A 19,962-nucleotide genomic window follows, 5' to 3' on the forward strand; every position below is an offset into this window, starting at 1 on the left:
TTGAATTCTTGTATTTGATTTACTTTGGTACATGGGCCCTGAGTAATTGCATCAATTCCATTCTCCCACTTATTTCACTATTGCCTTTTCTCTCTCGTTCCCATCCATACCTTCCTGGTTCTCCTGTCACTTGCCCACAACAGGGGTAATTTGCAGCAGCCAGGTAATCTACCAGCACATTTTGGGGATGTGGGAGGAAGCTGGAACACCCAGGGGAAATGTGCGATCCCTGTAAGAATGCACCTTTTTATTTAGCTTTTTGTCATCTATTCTAATATCTCCTAATATGTTCCAATGTCTGAAAGTGAGACTGCCAAATTCCTTTGAATCATTATCTTTTAAAATGCAATGAAATGGTTGCCACAAGAGGACACAGGTTTAAGGTGCTGGGGAATAGGTATAGAGGAGATGTCAGGGGTAAGTTTTTTTACTCAGAGTGGTGAGTGCGTGGAATGGGCTGCTGCTAATGGTGGTGGAGGTGGATACGATAGGGTCTTTAAAGAGACTCCTGGATAGGTACATGGAGCTTAGAAAAATAGAGGGCTGTGGGTAAGCCTAGTAATCCCTAAGGTAGGGATATGTTCGGCACAGCTTTGTGGGCCAAAGGGCCTGAATTGTGCTGTAGGTTTTCTACGTTTCTAATAATTCTAGCTTGCTAATATCCTTTGAAGGAAATCTACTGACCAATCTAATGTGATTGGTGAGTAATTGCCTCCAGTTTGTGGGCAATCCTGGATGGACAATAATTGCTGCCATTGTCACTGGCTGTATCCCTGTCCTGTATTTTCTACAGTACCAGAGTGAATGCTGTCTGTCAAGTGCTTTGTTAGTTTTAATGTGGTTTGGATGGACTGAGTTTCAAGAGAAAACTTTGCTTTCTACATTCAGGCCCTGTGACTTCAGTAGTAAAAGTACCAACTGTACAAGCAAATGGGAATTCAAGTGTTCTCGTGCATGCCTCAACTGATGAAAGATTCAAAAAGGAAGTTGGAGGCACTTCTTTCAGGTAAAAGCTGTTAATACAAGTGCTATGAAAATGATCATTCGCAGAATTGTGCATCTTTTTTGGTTCCATTTCGATTTTGTGCAGCCTTAGTGTATCACTCATTGAATAAACTGTGCTGGGAAGGACAGCACTAAAATATGGTCATTGTAGACTGGTGAGAAGAAGCAAGGCATAAGCAGCCTGTGGGAACCCAGTGCGATTGGTGCATTGTAGTCCTGTGAGACATTTTAATTTCCTTTCAAAGTCAAATTTATTACCTTATACACAAGTCCAATGAAAACTTTACTTGCAGCAGCATCACAGGCACATAGCATCATACAAGTAGCATTCACAAGAGAAACATAAATTGTACACAAATCTTACAAGAATGAACACAAAACAAACAAAAAAAACAATCCATGGTAGTGCAAAGTGATCATAGTGTTGCTGTACTGAGTCAATGATTAGAGTTCTGCCAGTTGGTTCAAGAACCAAATGGTTAAAGGGAAGTAGTTGTTCTTGAATCTTGTCGTGTGGGACCAAGCTCCTGTACCTCCTGCCTGATGGTAGCTGTGAGAAGGTTTGCTGGATAGACTGAGTGAAGTTGGCTAAACAAGCAGAAAATTGCAAGTTGGCCACGCAGTTCATTGAGCCTCCAGTCTTGGCCGATTCTAGATTGATTGTGTAATTCTACTTGCCTATTCAAAGACTGGAAACCAATTGAAAAGTTGTACGGAGCACAAAAGTGCTTTTGTAATTAATTTGCTTTCCCAGTGGTGTCCATAATCCCAGCATTTATTCTTCTTTGAAGGAGGTGGTGGGTCACATTCATGTGGTGCGGGTGCACCCAGAGTGCAGTTGGATTAGGCAGTTGCGTGCTTTTAACCTGGCTATGGTAAAACAATGGTTGTGTGTTTCCTGGTCTGGGCAGTGTGTGGCCTGGAGGGGAGTTTGAAGATGGTGGTATTGTAAGCCATAATCTTTGGGATGTTATCAGCAACTTGCATTAATATAATGAAAGTTTTTTAAAAAACTGCAGAAGCTGGAAATCTGAAGCAAAAGTTGCTGGACTCAGCAGGTCGGGCAGCATCTGAAGAAAGAGAAGTGGGCTTTTGAAACACTAATAGAGTTTCTCTTTTTCACAGATGTTTTCACTGCAGCATTAAGCTAGTATTTTACTGTCAACTGTATTAGAACTCAAGGTGCATAACAAATGAGGAAAATTTGACTGCATTCCAACAATGTGAAGCCAGGAGTTAAAATTCAACACAAAGTTTTACAATGGACTTAAAATGTACCTTGGATTCAGGTAGCTTGTGGTAGGGAGTTGGGCAATAGCAACATAAGAATTGTTCTTAAGAAATGAGCAGAGTTCTGTATCCCTGAGCAACTATCCCTCACATGGAAAGGCAAGGTTGAAGTTTGGGTGCCTCCATTCAACAGTAATTGAAATATGGTTCCCAGGTAACTTGATTTTAACTGAGTTGCTACTTCCGAATGGGCTTTCATGTTATTTCACACCAGGCACTGACCTGGACTGTGGAGATTTATGGACAGGTCACTGCTTCTTGTGCTCCTTGGATCTCTGAAACATTAGTTTGGAAATATCAAACTGATCCGAGCTCTGTGTGTGTGTGTATTGGAGTTTGAGCCCCACTTCAAGATCGAGGCTGGAACTTGTACAGGACCACACTGTCCAGTTACACTGAAGAATAAACAGTTGCCTTTCTTGCATTCATCCCCCCCCAATTAGAAGTAAAATAATCCATGGCACTTTTTTCTTGGAAGAGTACTTATTCACCCAGACTGTAATGGAGGACTAATCTATACAATAGACAGAACCAGACCTATTTGTGGTCAGCTGTTGGCATTGGTTATGGATGTTTGTGATCTAATGACGATTTGAAGCAAGCTTTGGTTGACATTGTAGGGCATCATTAATCAATTCAGTGTGGTGAATGAGAGGTAAATACTTCAAGATAACTACCACACAACTTCATCCAAGTTAATTGCTGAGTAGTCTGCAATTGTTAATGGGGTAAATCCCATCAAGGCCTTGAGTGCTTAAAATGTAGCACTGTATATTCAGTATTTGTTTCTGAAGGCAGAGCCTTGTTAAGAGAATGAGTTCCCATGTATGGAATTGTGTGGTTAGTACACCTGGCACATTGTAGAGCAGGAGGACGTAATCTTGAGACTAAAATGCTGTCTGCATCATTACATATTGTAGGAACCATTCTTTTAGCTCTGTTTGTGGTTGCCTCCATCAGCCCTTTAATCTATGGAGCACACTGTGCTTCAGGTACACGTGTTTGCAATTGATTGTTTCATACCCTCCATACGTGAAGCTGTTGTGTGGAAATTTTCTGCTTGAAATATGAAACTGCTAATTAATTCTCAGATTTGACTACATGCATGAAACTAATTCCAAAAGATTTTAATGGGTGAGCCCACAAACGTGTGCCATACAGAGTCCGACCCATTAGACTAAAAGATTGGCACTGTAAACTGTTCAATACTTGGAATCTTAACTAGAAAAACAACCCATTTGACCACGTCACTTAAGAGTTCTTCAATTAATCACCTTGCACTGCTTTTCAGTTCTAAAACTGGTTACTTTTATCTTCATTTCATTTAATCCTTGCATGGTCTGCAGTGCGGATGCTTGGATTTGGCTGGTGAACCAAGGATTAGGCAGGGTTGTAGGAACAAATGGAGCTTTTTCACTCAAGACTGTGAACCTGTGAGCATAGTTCACCTCAATAGATGGTCATATTCAAGCTGGATACTTTCTGGACACTGAAGGAATGAAAGGAAATTGGTATTTGTTGGGAAAGGAGGGTTGAAAAATGTCAGCTGCAATCATCGAATTGCAGAACTGTCTCAGAGGGTCATAGGATAGTCCTCCTTATTTTGTGTGCACATCCAATTCTTTTATGGTTCATCTATAGGGTGAGTTCTATCTTCTGTCCTGACTGGGCTTGAGACTCTGCCTGCCTGTGTGACAGAACCTTGTGACCTGAATCTGTTGTTCTCTTGCACGTGTGTAAGAAAGCACATGGCAGAATAAATCAGGTTATTAATGAATAACTTGCTTAGACAATTGAATGACTTAATTAAAAGATACAAAAAATATTGTAACTTGTATTAATGGATCATCTTGACTATTTGAAGATAACTGAGTAACTATCCTATCACTGCTCACTGGTAGTTTCTCATCTGGCCCCAAACTAAGTGTAGTATTAGGAGGAGGGGTATTTGGTATTGGTTTATTATTGTCACTTGTACCAAGATGCAGTGAAAAACTTGTCTTTCATACGATCAATTCATTACACAGTGCACTGAGGTAGTACAAGGTAAAAATAACAGAATACAAACTAAAGTGTCACAACTTAAGGGTAGACAATAAGGAGTAAGGTCATAAGAAGGTGGATTGTGAGGTCAAGAATCCATATTGTTTAAGGGAACCGTTCAATAGTCTTATCACAATGGGATAGAAGCTGTCCTTGAGCCTGGTGGTATGTGCTTTCAGGCTTTTGTATCTTCTGCCAGATGGGAGAGGGGAGAAGAAAGAATGACCAAGGTGGGTGGGGTCTCTGACTATGCTGGCTGTTTCAGCAAAGACGTATAGACGAGAGTCCATGGAGGGGAGGCTGGTTTCCGTGATGTGCTGGGCTGTGTCCACGACTCTCTGCGGTTTCTTGTGGTCCCGGACAGAGCAGATGCTGTACCAAGTCGTGATGCATCCAAATAGGATGCTTTCTATGGGTGCATTGATAAAAGTTAGTGTGAAAGGGGACATGCCAAGTTTCTTTAGCCTCCTGAGGAAGTAGAGGCGCTGGTGAGCTTTCTTGGCCGTGGCACCTATGTGGTTGGACCAGGACAGGCTATTATTACAGGTATTTATTTTAATATTTTTATTTACACATGTTTCTTGTGCTTACCATGCTGACTGCTTGGTTGGTATTGCAGTTAGTGTATGTGCAAGCATTCGTTTGCCCTTTTCCATAAATTTTTCTACTAGTGCAATCTGATTTGGAGTGTTGACCTGATTTCTGCTCTGATCACAACCCAAAGAAGTTGCACACAGACAGAGGTCACCATTTTTATTTTTCATCGTTCGGCATTGAACTCTATCTTCTGTTGTGTCTTGGTGGAAGGTGGGGTTATACAGGTGAAAGTGGCGGTGAGTCAAGCATTGGTCTTGGCTGTAGATTCTGGGGAAGTTTTTCTTTGGGGGGTCCACCAACCAAATTCAAATTGGTAAATTATTTATAATTTTTACATGTACAGAGGTACAGTGAAAAACTTGTCTTGCATACCGTCCATACAGATCATCTCATTACAACAGTGCCATGAGGTAGTACAAGGGAAAACAATAACAGAATGCAGAATAAAGTGTTACAGTTACACAGAGAGGTGCAATGCAGGCAGACAATAAGGTGCAAGGTCATAATGAGGTAGATTGTGAGGTCAAGAGTTTCATTTTATTGTACCAGAGGACCATTCAATAGTCTTATAACAGAGGGATAGAAGCTGTCCTTGAGCCTGGTGGTACGTGCTTTCAGGCTTTTGTATCTTCTGCCCGGTCCGGAGGGGGAGAAGAGAGAATGTCTAGGCTGAGTGGGGTCTTTGATTATGTTGGCTGCTTTACCGAGGCAGTGAGAAATGTAGACAGAGCACCAGGCATATAAGCTTTGAAACTCAGGACAACCACTGAGATTAACTGCAACAACTTGGCAACCTTTTAGTATAGTAGAATGTTCCAAGATCCTTATGGAACAGTAGCAAAAATAATTTGACATAGCCTCCAAAGAGATTTGTTGAAGGAAGGGATTTCATAGGTTAAGACCTAGAAAGCTAGATGCAATGGAAATTGACAATCTACCAAAATGTAGAATTGGTAGTTTGGTGCACATTTGTGGTTGGGTACCTGCTGACCATGGATTGCAATATTTCTCTATCCCTGTGGGTGCAGGGAGCTTGTGGGTTCAAGGAACTGTGGTGCATTTGAGCCAATGGTCTGTACTTGGAGTCAGTGTTCATACTGGTGAGCAGTTGTGAAATGTAGAATAGCAGTGTTTTTTTTAAGTCTCTTACAGAAAAATTTAGAATCAGAATTGTGTTTATTATCACTGACTTGTATGTCATGGAATTGTTGTTTTGTGGCAGCAGTAAATTACAAATTACAAAAATAAGTAGTGCAGAAAAAGGTATAGTGAAGTAGTAGTGTTCATGGATCGTTCAGAAATCTGATGGCGGGGGGAAGAAACTGTTCCTGAAATGTTGAGTGTGGGTCTTCAGGCTCCTATACCTCATCCCTGATTAGTAGTAATGAGAAGAGCGCATGTCCCGCATGGTGAGGGTCCTTGGTGATGGATGCCTCCTCCTTGAGACCCCGCCTCTTTAAGATGTCCTCTGGTGGGAGGGTTGTGCTCACAATGGAACTAGTTGAGTGTACCACCTGCAGCCTCTTGCGATGCTATACAAAGCAAATGCACAAATATTTAAAAAGTTAATTGGATGGTTACCTTTCAATTCAAGAAGGATGGAATACAGTCAGTAGAATTCCTGGAAGTGCGACAGGCATGTTGTATTCAATTCTGGACACACATTTCCAGGAGAATAGTTGTTCTGGAATGTGGACTCAACATGGATTTACCACTATGATACCACACCTGAAAGATTGAGGACAGTTTGAAAAGATGAATACTGTAGAGAAGATTAAGGGATCATCCAATTATATAAGAGTTTACAAAATGGAATCGAGCAATTCCATCCATCTGGGCTTTGGTGTTTATGCTTCACATGAACTGCCTCCCATCCCAATTGGCACTGAGGTGTTGAGTACACCTAATGAGTGACTTAGTGTAGTAGAGTCCAAAACAAGGAAACACAAAAAGACAAGGCTGGTTGGAAGACTAATTGGCCACACTATATTACCTCTTGTGTAAGTGGGTAGTCGGAGAACTGGGGGGTGGAGAGTCGATAAGTCCTTTGGTTGAGAATCAGTTACAGAAATCTAGTAATTGGGGGATTTCTCTGATACAGTGTAAACCTGATTGGCCAAATGATCTCCTATGAGAAGTATGAAAGAGTGAAGTCCCAGAACCATGTTTTGGAAGATGGAAATCTGGGTGACATCCCCTAATCTCTATCTCCGCAATAAAAAGCTGCTGAGACTGGGAGTCAAAGTTCAGCAATTGGTGCTGATTAACACACGGCCAGTGAAACACAACATAACAACGGTGGGTTAATGCGTTGAGGTGGGATCAAATTGATCAACTGTGAATCAAATGAATGATCAGTCCTGTGAAATGCTGCCAAACTGACGTGTGTCCTGACTAGTTGCCCTTTCAATTTGAAGGATGGTATTGTTGAAAGGATTGCATCTTGTTTTGAGAAGATGCCTGTGTGCCTGCAGGTTTCCTTTGATCGTTTGGATAGCTATCGTAGCATTTAAGGCTTTGAAGTGTGGCAAAGAGTTGTTTGGGAAGATGGTGGGTACATTTCTGGTTATCCAGAGCAGATGCAGCATCACCTGACTGACCCCTCCAGTGAGCAGAGGTGATGAGGATCAGCCGTCTTGGGCATTCCTATTACCTCAGTTCCTGATGGTTATAAATGGAATTCCTCAATGAGCTGAGTTTCCAGCAGTTCCTGTTATTTTTAACCAATGTTTAGCTTTTCATCCTAAAAAAACAAGGGGGACTTGGGAATCTCCACAATGTATTCTATGTCACTTGCTTCATGGGCTTTGGGTTGTTGAAAGTACAGGCTGAGTTAATGAGGGCAGTGGTACCAAAGCCAACCCAGTGCCTGTAACATAGTGTAAACATCCACTGGGCCAGCAGCTGATGAACAATGTGTTGAAGCTAATCAAACCTAGTTTCCACAAGGCTTTGTACCAACTACAGAGCTCTGTAAAGTGAAAAGCTCTGCGGCTTAATGATTCACTTAAGCTCAAATTCTTGAGGTTACAACTGAATCCTATTTTAGTATAGTGCTGAATTGTCTCAGCTCTTGAACAATAGGTTTGAGTTTCCTCCGCCGGGGCGCGCCTCCCGGCAGCGGGTGTCAGCCGTGCCACTCTGTGGGAGCTGCCCAGGGTTCTACCGAGGATCTGATGCGGGTGTGGGGCGTGGTGTCGTGCGGCGAGTGTGTGGCTGCTCCCCCTCCAGTCGCGGCAGGTGCCGGGGGGGTCCCGGCCACACCGGCCCTCACCCTGCCGGAGATTTGCTGGTTGGGCCCAGGGCCCGGCGTCTCACGTGGGAGGCAGCGCAGCACAAACTGAGCCGCCTAGAGGACCAGGCCGAAGGTGCCATTCCACGAGGTGCCGAGGTGGTTCTTGTGGTTCTTGTACGGGCTGCTCCTGCACACCTTTCACTTCCTCGCCCTGGTCTGCTGGCCGGACACGCCGTGGCGGGCTGTCTTGGCGGCGGGGGGGGGGGGGGGGGGGGGGTGTGGTCCTTGGTGGAGGTCTCTCTACGCGGGAGTCCTCCCGCTGTACATCGGGGACCTGCGGTGGAGGGTGTTGCACCGGGCAGTGCCGTGCAAACCGTTTTCTGAGCCAGTTCACTGACACCCCGGCCGCCTGTCACTTCTGCGGCCAGGAGGAGACGGTGTACCACGCGTACGTGGAGTGCGAGAGGTTGCAGCCTCTCTTTGTGTATCTGCGGGGGCTGCTGCTTAAGTTCTGGCTGCACTTCAGCCCGGCGCTTTTGGTTTACGGGCACCCGGTGCGGGGTGCGCGGAGGATCACCTGGTGGGTCTTCTGCTGGGCCTGGCCAAGCTGGGCCATCCATGGGACGCGGCGGTGGGCGGCCGAGGGTTCCGGCAGGTTGGCCTGCCTGCCCATCTTTCATGCTTACATGTGCGCGCGGGTGTCCTTTGGAAAGGGAGCACGCTGTCTCTGCGGGCACCCCTGGCCGAGTTCCGCACATCGCTGGGCCCCCTCGGGATCGCGTGTGTCATGGGTAGTACAAACGCGATTCTTATTTGAAGTGTTGCGTGAGTGGGTGTAGTGTTGCGTGTGTGTTCCGTTAGTATTAGTTTGCTATATCTACTGTAGTTATGTTGTTGCTTAGTTTCTTCTTTCTATGTTAGATGTTGTGTATTGACACTGGTTGTCCTTTTGTAGAGCTTTTAGCGAATAAACATTATTATTAAAAAAAAACAATAGGTTTGAGTCTCCTCCCTTGGGGGACTAGTGGGGAGAGGTGTCAAATGCTGTTGAAGCAGTAGGTAGTCAAGAACCTTTGCATTACATCTGGGGAAACTGTTCTGACTCAATGGAATAATTTTATTTAACTTTGGCAATCTTTAATGCCATTAGGTTGTGGTTTCCATTAGGTTGTGGGTTCCATTAGAGGTTTCAGCACAAAACTCTGGTTAAGTGAGCACACATCCTTGATGTCATCTTTCAAGCTCCTGTCTTGGATGGATACGCATAATGCCATGGCATTAATTTATACGAGAGCAGGGCTAGTTCTGTCCAGTGCCCTGCCTAATATTTCACCTCTCAATTGACAACGTGAAAACAGAATTCATCTGGTCATTATTACACTTCTTTTTTGGACAGTTTGTACACAAATTTTTATTCCGACATCAGCTCACTGTCCACATCTGAAGTGCCTGTTTCCATGCTGTATCTTTCTGTGACTATTCTCCGACATTGGTTGTAAGCCTCTTTTAATCTCACTAATGTGACATCACAATGTAAAGCATTTTTCAAAGCTCCTGAAGCAACTGAACAATGAATTTTTGACAGAATTCTGAATTTGGATATTGTTACTAAGTCATTATACATAGTTGCTAATGTAGGTTAGAGGTATGTTTTGTTTTTCAGTATGTTGAACTTAGTGGTAGTCAGCTTTCCAAGTGTTCTCCAGAAACTACTACTGATCACATATAAACAATAGCTGTAAATGTGCCAGTTTTTGGTGGCACAGTGGTGTAGCTCGTGAGAGCCACTGCCTCAGCACCACAGATTTGGGTTCAGTCCCGACCTCTGGTACTCTCTGCATGGAGTTTGGACGTTCTCCCTGTGACTGTGTACTCTGGTTTTCTCCCACATCTAAAAGATGTATGGGTTGATGGGTTAATTGGCCATTGTAAATTGTCCCAAGTGTGTAGGTGAATGGTAGAATGTGGGGAATCTAAGAATATATGTAGAATTAGTGTTAATGAGTTGATTCAGGTTAGTGCAGATGGTTGATGAAGGCTCAGGGCCGAAGGGCCTGTTTCTGTGCTGTATTTTTGATGTAATTTTTCTAAAAGACTCAAGTCACAATTATATATGCAACTTAAAATTGCAAAGTAAAGTGTAATTTATTATTGTCACATGTACTGGGATACAGTGGGAAAACTTTTGCAGGCCATTTTCAAAACAAATAGATAAATAGGTTGAGGTAGTACAAAGGGAAAATAATCAGAATAGTGTTACAGTTACAGAGAAAGTGCAGTGCAGGTGGATAGTAAGGTGCAAGGCCATAACAAGGTAGATTGTGAGGTCAAGAGTCCATCTTATTGTACAAGGGGACCATTCAAGAGTCTTAGGACATTGGCATAGAAGCTGTCCTTGAGCCTGGTGGTACGTGTTCTCAACCTTTTGTATCTTCTGCCTGATGAAAGGAGTTGGGGGAGGGAGGAGGAAAGAGAATGTCTGGGGTGGGTGGGGCCTTGGAATATATTGCCTGCTTTACTACGGTAGTGGGAAGTGCAGACAGTCCATGGAGGGGAGGCGGGTTTCCATGATGCGCTGAGCTGTGTCCCCAACTCTGCAGTTTCTCGGGGTCTCAGGCAGAGCAGTTGCCGTACCAAGCCGTGATGCATCTGGATAGGATGCTTTCTATGTACATTTTATAAAAATTGGTGAGAGGTAATGGGGATATGCGAAATTTCCTTAATCTTCTGAGGAAGTAGAGGTGCTCGTGTGCTTTCTTGGCCATAGTGTCTGTGGTTGGACCAGGACAAGCTATTGCCGATGTTTACACCTAGGAACTTGAAGCTCTCAACCATCTCCATCTTGGCACCCTTGATACACACAGAAGCATGTCCAAAAGGGTCATTGACTGCATGATGAAGATTGATGTTCATTAGCAAAAGTGGGGGAAGATGCAGAAGAATAATTTTCCACATGCTAAGTTATATGGGTTCTCTGCTTAAGTTGGGGGTGCAGGGTGGAGAATTCCACTAAGATTTAAAAATGAGGGGATGAAAGTCCATGGCAATGAAAGAGATGGACAACTAATAGGATAGCTTTTCACAGAGTGGGCAAGGCTCAAGAGGGAGAATGGCTTCACCATGCTGAACAATGCCATTTTTTGCAACAAATAGAAGTAACACTGACTATAGACCAGGCAACTGCAGTGATCATGTTTTCAGCACAACATGAATTGTGTCAAACTTTGAACCATCTTGTCATCCAGTTAATTCACTCTAAATCCTTTGATGGTTTTGCTTTGGTGTTGTACAATATGATTTGCTTTGAAGTCTTGGCTTTTAGGGATGCACTTGATAGGAAACACTTACGTGCCATTGCAAGTTCACACCTCGCTGAATATTGGGCTGTCATGTTGCATCTTGGGATGTATTACTTTGCCTCGGCACCAGTTGATTTTTATTGTGCAACTTGATGCATACCCTTTTGTGGGAGTGCAATACCCACCTTTAAGTTTTGTGGAGCATACTATAACAAGGGGTAATTGAAGCAAGTAGCATTTAAAGGCAAAATGGATAAACCTATGAAGGAGAGAGAAATGGTTTTCTATAGAAATGGGAGGTGTGGGGCATCAACAGCAGGATGGATTATTTGGGCCAAGTGGCCTTTAAGATCAGTCACATGTACATCGAAACACAGTGAAATGCGTATTTTGCATAGTGTATTCTGGGGGCAGCCCACAAGTGTCACCACACTTCTGGTGCCAACACAGCATGCCCACAACTTCCTAACCCATACGTCTTTGGAATGTGGGAGGAAACCGGAGCACCCGGAGGAAACCCACGCAGTCACAGGGAGAACGTACAAACTCCTTACAGTGGCTGGAATTGAACCTGGGTCGCTGGTGCTGTAATAGTGTTACGCTAACCGCTACACGACCGTGCTTTTCTTTGCTGTAATGGAAAGATAAATACTGTTTTTGGCATTCTAATGCAACTTGTAGTCAAGTGTATTGGATAATTTCCTATGATCCTCATGAGTAGCAGCCACTATTTTTATTTTGGTGAGATTGTGGAAAATGCATTAACTGTATATTTTCCCCTTTGCTTTCTGCCAACTCTCCACGAGCATAGTTACTTCAATGCTCTATGAAGGAAAATAAAGGACGTATAGCAGTAGCTCCTGCTGACAAGTAATGCTTTACCATAATAAACCAGCAAGGGGTGCCACAGTATGCAGTGCTGGCAAAGTAATGACTTTTGCATACTATTCCAGCAGTGAAACATGGGGCCACTTAGACTTTGAGAACCAATGCTATTGGTCTGTTCAGAGCCATGGGGAAAGCATGTTTTTTGAATGTACTCAACCATGATGTGCAATGCAGTGCCTGCAAATACAAGAATGTTCAGCAATAATGTTCAAAAGATACTTGGGGACGATTTTGTTTCCTGGACTACTGGAAGTGAGAGCTACTTTCAGGATATAATTAGGCACCTTTCTCAGAGCTGCCAGACTGGGGTGGCTTCCTGTACCACATTGTTCCTTTAAAGCTTCAGGCCCTTCAGACAAGGAGAGGTTGTGTAGACTAGGACTTTATTTCCCTGGAACGTAGGAGATTGAGGGGTGACCTGATTGAGGAGTATACGGTCGTGAGGGGCATAGGGTGAAAGCACACAGTCCTTTTCCCAGGGAGGGGGTGCTGAAAACAAGAGGGCATAGGTTTAAGGTCAGAGGTGAGAGATTTAAAAGGGACATCAGAGGAAACTTCTTCACGCAAAGGGTGGTGCATGTTTGGAATGAGCTGCTAGAAATAGTGGTTGAGGCGGGCACATTAGCACCATTCAAAAACCACCTAGGTGAGTGTGTGGATAGGAGCAGTTTAGAGGACTATGGGCCAAACGCGGACAGATAGGGCTAGCTCGCTGGGCAACATGGTCAGCGTGGACGAGTTGGGCCGAAGGGCCTGTTTCTGTGCTGCAGATTCTGACTCTTCTGTTAGTTCTCAACTCCACTTAGAATAGTAAAATTAACATTTTTACTTTGAATATTTCAAGCTCAATTCAATCTCTAATCATTTATGTTGCATTTTAATGATGTGCTGTGTACCCAGATGGAGATGGGAGGATGGAGAACTGTGAGTGAGACTTGATCTGTCATGTAATGGGTTCCATGCTGCAGTACAAGGAGTGCCAACAACTGTAATGGCACTGTTCATAGAGTAAACAACTGTGTTTGTATGTTCTCTACTGAAAATGGATTCTGTCCTGAGCATTAAGTGGCTTTGCACATGCCTATCTTTGCAGGGGTGTTGATTTGTCAGTGGGCAGGGACTACAGGATCCGGAGGGTGCCATTCTGAGCTCCACCACTCTTGAAACAATCTCCACATCCTTGGTGTGTGCCAATTAGTGCATCTAAGGCAATGATTTTTTTCTTGTAGGAGCTGTCAGACTCGTGGGGAAAGTTATGTCATCAGCAAACTTTGAAGCACTCAATGCAGCATGAAGAGTAGATTTTATGGTTCTGTCCTAGTCAAAACTTAGCATGTAATCAGCATCACTTAAGAGCATTGTCTAATGGTAATTGTGTGGCTGTTTGTGGCTTCTTGGTATGTGCAAATTGTCTGCCAGCGTCTATTCTTGGAGCACTTTGGGATGTCCTGGTTCTGCGAGTAACAGCTATGGATGTGATTATCATGCTGATTGGCCAGAGTTTTGTCTTGTATTGTGTATGGGGTGGGATAACTTTCCATTTGGGCAAGAGGCAAAAATTTATGTAGACTATAAGTACAAGATGGTTACTGTTGAAATAGAGAAGTAACAAGAACTGTCATTACTCATTGTGAAAAATGTGGCACATATTATTTCAGTGGTTGAAAATATCCAGGTTGCTTTTACAAAGGAAACTAATTTTAATTGGTTTATTGATATCATCGGCATTAACTATCCATCCCTTCCTGCTGTTGGAACTGTGGCTTGCTGGGTCACTCCAGAGGGCAGCTAAGAGTTGATCACAGTAGTGAGTCTGGGATTGTGTTTTACAGGTACAAGAATGGCAGATTTCCTTTGTTGAAGGAAGTTGATGATCCATCCGAGCCTCTGCAATAATCTCATGCTTTTACAATTGCCATTACTGAGACTTGCCTTTTAATTTCTGATTTATTTAATTCCCTAACTGCCAAAGTACGATCTGAACTTCTTTGACTGGATCAGTAGCCCAGGCCTCTGCTTAGTCTGTCTGTTTTATGCTACTGGGGTAGAGAAAACTTACTGAAAGACTGAAACAAGATGCAGTAGGAGGAGATCTGACTGTATAAACCCCAGCACAGACTAAATAGGCTGAATGGCCTGTTTTCTGTATTTCAAATTGACGTAATTCTTTGTTCACTACTAAGTTCAAAATTGTTCTGCTTCTGCGTGCATAGTGAATGGTGTTCCCCCTACACTACTAAATGGTTATTCTGATTCTCCAGGGATGAGGACGACATCAATGATGTGGCCTCTATGGCTGGGGTCAACATCAATGAAGAGAATGCCCGCATCCTTGCTACAAATTCGGAGTTGGTGGGTGCTGTAATCCGGTCTTGTAAAGAAGAAACATTCCTGTCCTCTGTATCCCTACAGAAAAAAACTTTAGAAATAGGTAGGTGTCAAGTCCCAGTGTGCACAGTTTAATTGTTAAAGGAATAGTTGGTAAAAATTCTAGTTTAGTAGATTCATAGGTGAGCAGTTTCAACCTAATTGCCTTTATAAGTAACTTCCTTCAATGGAAATGCGATAGTCCAACAAATTCACTTGCCTTGTCTAGGGTAGACTTCATTTCCCCTTCTCTGAAAATTAGTGGCAAAGAGACATGAATAAATAGATTGCAGGTTCTCCTTTGGGTCATTCTGATATTTATCCTCCCGCTAGCAAAAAAATTGCATAAAGTTACCTGGTCAATTTTGTGGTTTGAGGAAGGTTGCAGTGTGCAAATTATACACGCTTTATACACTACATGATTGAGTACTCTTAAGAGTTCGGTGTTGACTACAAAGCACCCTGTGAGCATAATCTCTTCCGTTCTGGTCTCGTGCTTGTAAATCTTCTCTGCACCTTGCCTAGTGCCTCTTTGCTGCTCAGGTTTTCCACTGCTTAACCACCGCATCCAAGTCTAATTTCCGAAGATTGTGATGGTAAATATAGAATTTGTTTTGCACACTGAATTAGTACATTCTAAAGTGCTGGTGCAAAGCCTTCAGTCCATAGTACAAGTCTTGATGTACATAGTGAGCTACTGTACATTTCAGTAACATTCCTAAAATCCTCTGGGTGTGACTGCAACATCTGAGCTGTCTTTCCAAGCTTCAAGTTAGTGCATGGAAAGTAGCCCTTGTAACAGAAACTAATTTAATTTAAACTGTTTTCTCCTATGAGAATTTGTCAATAAAATCCTTAGTTTTTTAAAAACACAATATAGTTTTTAATGTTTGAGTGTTTCCATTTTATTTTAGATTTAAATGTATTTTGGCTGTACTTTTCCCCTGTAAATGGTTCAGTTTGAGTTGCTGTAATCACTTGTCTCCTGCCTTTTCTGAATTATCAGAAACAAAACAGGTCATTTCAAAGGACAGTTCTAGTCAAAAGTTAATTTGACACTTTGGCTGAATTTTTGATTTCTTTCCAGTCAGACTTAGAAGGTCATTAAATGTACTGGGCTTTTTAACTTGTATAGTTGGATTTGGTGAAAGTACCAGAATAGAGGTCTGATTACTTCTGGTATATTCAGTGGCTTTTTTTTTCTATGTCTGTAGCTTGATCTTTATTTCTCCCCCTGAGCAAGTTTCTGGAGACTGGAAAAACAGCAAAACGCCCGAGGTGCTGGATTAATGAGTTACATTTTTTTTCCCCTCTCCATGACTCCCTCCTGTCTACTGTTCTCATTTTCACACCATTTCTCATGTAATTGCTAAACTGTGTAACTGGTTTGGGAAAGGAGGAAAAAGTGAACTTTTTATCTGTTTTCAGTGTACTTTGAAACCTGATTTGCACTGGTTTTTTGAGTAGTGTTTCAAACGGAAAGTGACACAGATTTCTGACAGTTTGTGGTGCATTGCATTCATTTCCATCCTTGTCACGGTGTTTCCTTTTGTTTCCACAACTCCTCCAGTCCAACAGATTTGGTCCTGTGCAGTTTGTGAGCATCTTCAAAGGTTCTACATTTTTCTGCTATTGAATATTGGGTGGGGGTTCCTACCCTCAAATTTGTATGAGGGCATCCTGAGCCATGTGCAAAAGACACATTGCCTGTGCTGTTTGGCTGTTCAACTTTGTTAGTTAAATGATCTATTCCCATTTTGATTGGTCAAATGGGTTGGAGCTTTTCACATGGCATGGATTCCTGACCCACTGTTGCCTCAATTTCAATGTTCTCACCTTTTTGCTTTTGACTGCTTCTGTATCCCCTTGGTATCTTTGCTGTCAGGTAACCATCCAACATCTCTTTTGATCCCCTAATCCTGGCTTGCGACATTATTCCTCCCCAGATTTAATCGCCCATCACTGGGTTCTCATCTTCCAGCAACTAGGCTCTGAAATCCTCTCTATAAACCCCTCTCTCTTCCTTCTTTAATTGTTAGTACTTTTAAAACAACATGGATTTGTGTAGCACCTTTTAATACAGTGAAATGTTGCAAATCAGCTTTGACGGTAGTAAATTAAAACTGGAGTTTAATACACCATCCTTGTACTTAAATGCATACTGTAATATTATGATTGTTCACTTGCAAAAAGTTTTGGTGCCTCAGAAAGCAACTTGTTTTTTAAATGTCCAAATTCCCACCTCAAATTAGATTTTGTCTGTTCTGCTTCAAAATTTATCTTTTATTTCATTTCTCGCCAGTAGCAAGGTAAGTGTACTGTAGTGTAAAAGCAAGTTGTAAAGACCATATCTGATGTGTACTCTCCACCTTTCTGCACCTGCCTGTGATCTCCAACTTGCCTTTCTGTGATCTCAGTAGTGAGGGCCTTTACAGTAAAATATAATGCGTACATCTCCAAGTGCTTGTGCCCAGCTCTTTGGCTTTGCCAGCTGTTTATTTGAAGTTGTATCATAAAAATCCCCATCCTCTGCATATCCAATCATTGCCAATACTTTGCAGTTTAGACAAGTTATCATCTCAATGTTAGCTACTAGCTGTGCCTTATTACTAGACTCGGGAATTTTTTAAGCTTTTGTATCTCGTATCCTTAAACCCACTGGTTTTAGACCAATCTCTGACTAACTTTTGTCATACCTTCTGATATTCCTTCGGAGCAGTGTCACATTTTGTGTGACAATCTTCCTGATAAGAGTTTTGGGATATTTTAAATTGCTAAATAAAAGTTGGTGTTCAACTTGGGATGTTATTGGAGGTATCAGCCATCTACACAATCATTATAGACTTGTGGCTGCTAAAACTGCATCAAAAATATTTGAACCAAAGTGGCATTCCAGGGAAGCTTAATTTCCTACCATGGAGACATGACTGCAGGTGCAAATCTGGAAGAACTCAAGTCTGGGAGCATCAATGGAGGGAAATGTGGAGTTGACGTTTCAGGTCGAGACCTTTCATCTGGACTTGATCGACTGTCCATTTTTCCCCCTCAGACACTGCCTAACTTGCTGAGTTCCTCCAGCTTTTTGTGCGTTGCTCCTAATTTCACAAGATCACAAGATGAAGGAGCAGAAGTAGGCCATTCGGCCCATCGAGTCTGCTCCACCACTTCACATGAGCTAAACTATTTTCCCATCTTGCCCCAGTTCCCTGCCTTCCCCCCCCCAATATCCTTTGATACCCTGACTAATTAGGTACCTATCAATCTCTTCCTTAAACACCCCCAATGATCGGGCCTCCACAGCTGTATGTGGCAAAGAATTCCATAAATCCACGGACCCTCTGGCTAAAGAAATTTCTTCTCATCTGTTTTAAATGGGTACCCTCTTATTCTAAAACTGTGACCTCTTGTCCTGAACTCACCCACCAGGGGAAACAACTTAGCCGCATCTACACTGTCCAATCCTTTTAATATTCGAAATGTTTCTATGAGGTCCCCTTTCATTCTTCTGTACTCCAATGAATACAGTCCAAGAGCTGACAAATGCTCTTCGTATGTAAGCCCTTGCATTCCGGGAATCATCCTCGTAAATCTTCTCTGAACCCTACCAGCTTGTACTAGGGCCTGAACTTGGTTTGAATTGCAGCATATTGAGGTTGATGAAATAAATGTTGCTTAATAGAATCTCAAATTTGTGGCACAGTGCAAACTATTCAGCCAAAGAAGTTTAGGCATCAGCATATGCCACAATAAGCTGCAAGTGTGGATTGGGTGGCTTCTGCATATTGGACTCCGGGAACTATTAGAGCTGTTTTGAATTGTGCAGGGTCAGTGACGAATGAATTATTGCTTCTCTTCAGGTAAGAAGCACGGTGTGACGGAGGTGAATTCTGACGTGTTGAGCACCATATCTCATGCAACACAAGAACACTTGCGGGAACTCGTGGAAAAGCTCACTGTGATTGCACAACATCGGATGAAGGTGTACAAGGTTTGTCATGCTATTTAAAGTTGAATATGAGGAATCCAGAGAATTTATGGGATTGGAAGGTGTTGATGATTGGGATGGGGGGGGGGGGGGTGCGGAGGAGGAGGAAAAGCCCTTGAAGACACTAGAATGAAACAAAGCTGGAAGCATCTGGCATGGTCAAACTAAAATTCATGTACTCTGAATTTGGTGTAGGTGGCTTTTGGACTAGTTTGGTGCCAGTGCTACCCTCTCAGAATGGCTTTTGCCCTTCCATGAAACGGTGTTCACTTTCTGGATACCTGTTGTTTCAGCATATTTTCTTCTTGGGAATTGAGTTGGTAATTGGTTTGTTATTATCACATGTACCAAGATACAGTGAAAAGCTTTTGTTTTGTATGCCATCCAGACAGATTGTGCCATACTTAAGTACATCAAGGTAGTAAAAAGAAAACAATGTAGAATATAATGTTGTAGTTAGAGAGAAGTGCAGGTAGACAAAGTGCAAGGGCCACAGCGAGGTAGATTGGGAGATTAAAAGTTCATCTTTCAGCACGTGGGAGATATTTAAGCCAGAGTACTCAATGAGCTGTTGCTATTACTCTTGCAAGGGTTGTTGTGTTATTAGATGTGTACTGTATGAAAGATTGTAGGCTGATTTCTGTACTTGTAAGTTGTTCCTTGAACATGATTAACACAAAGATAATGAGGACATCAAGCATATCAGAGGTTGGAGCAACGTTTTGCCAAACAACTATTTGAGCAGTGTGGTAAATGAGGAAGGAGCTGCAAGGAGGTATTCCCTGAGTATGGGGTGTCAGTAGCTGAAGGCATGGCTTTCGCTGGTGAGGAAATACTAATTGGGATTATGAGGAAGCCAGAGGTGCTGATACAAGGTGCAGAGCTGTGATTCTTGGCTAATTGGGGGCTGAATTAGCAGATAATTTCAACCTAGAGCTGTCATGGACAGGATGGGTGGAATGACCCCTACCTGCACTGTAAATGTTTGATTCTATGAAGATCTCACCGACCTCCACTCTCTCTCGAGGTCATAAATGGAAGGACTGGAATTCCTCTGCTGAAGATTCCTAATCCATGTTTCTCAGTTTGTCTTTAAAGCCTGTACTTCTATGTCTGACGGGCTTTATTCCAGTACTTTGATGTTTTGGCAGCAACATATCGAGTATCCTCCATCACCAATCTTAGTCCCCAAAATACAAACTAATTTGCTTTTAAGTTTAGATGTCTAATGCCAAAATAATAATGACATACTG

At 42.7% G+C, this 19,962-nt stretch overlaps 1 protein-coding gene across 3 annotated transcripts in view; it reads left to right on the forward strand.

Moving 5' to 3' along the window:
* LOC127574551 (transcription initiation factor TFIID subunit 4-like) overlaps nt 1–19,962 on the forward strand; it is a 118,388-nt gene that overhangs the window by 26,558 nt on the left and 71,868 nt on the right. For 2 of the 3 annotated variants that reach the window (XM_052023627.1, XM_052023628.1), the window contains exons 9-11: nt 889–1,006; nt 14,619–14,788; nt 18,582–18,712. In XM_052023627.1, the coding sequence (XP_051879587.1) occupies nt 889–1,006; nt 14,619–14,788; nt 18,582–18,712 (419 nt within the window). The remainder of the gene's footprint in view (nt 1–888; nt 1,007–14,618; nt 14,789–18,581; nt 18,713–19,962) is intronic. The other variant, XM_052023629.1, reaches the window with a different exon arrangement.

The sequence above is a fragment of the Pristis pectinata genome, chromosome 9 (assembly GCF_009764475.1).
Source record: "Pristis pectinata isolate sPriPec2 chromosome 9, sPriPec2.1.pri, whole genome shotgun sequence".
In the NCBI taxonomy this organism is placed as follows: domain Eukaryota; kingdom Metazoa; phylum Chordata; class Chondrichthyes; order Rhinopristiformes; family Pristidae; genus Pristis; species Pristis pectinata.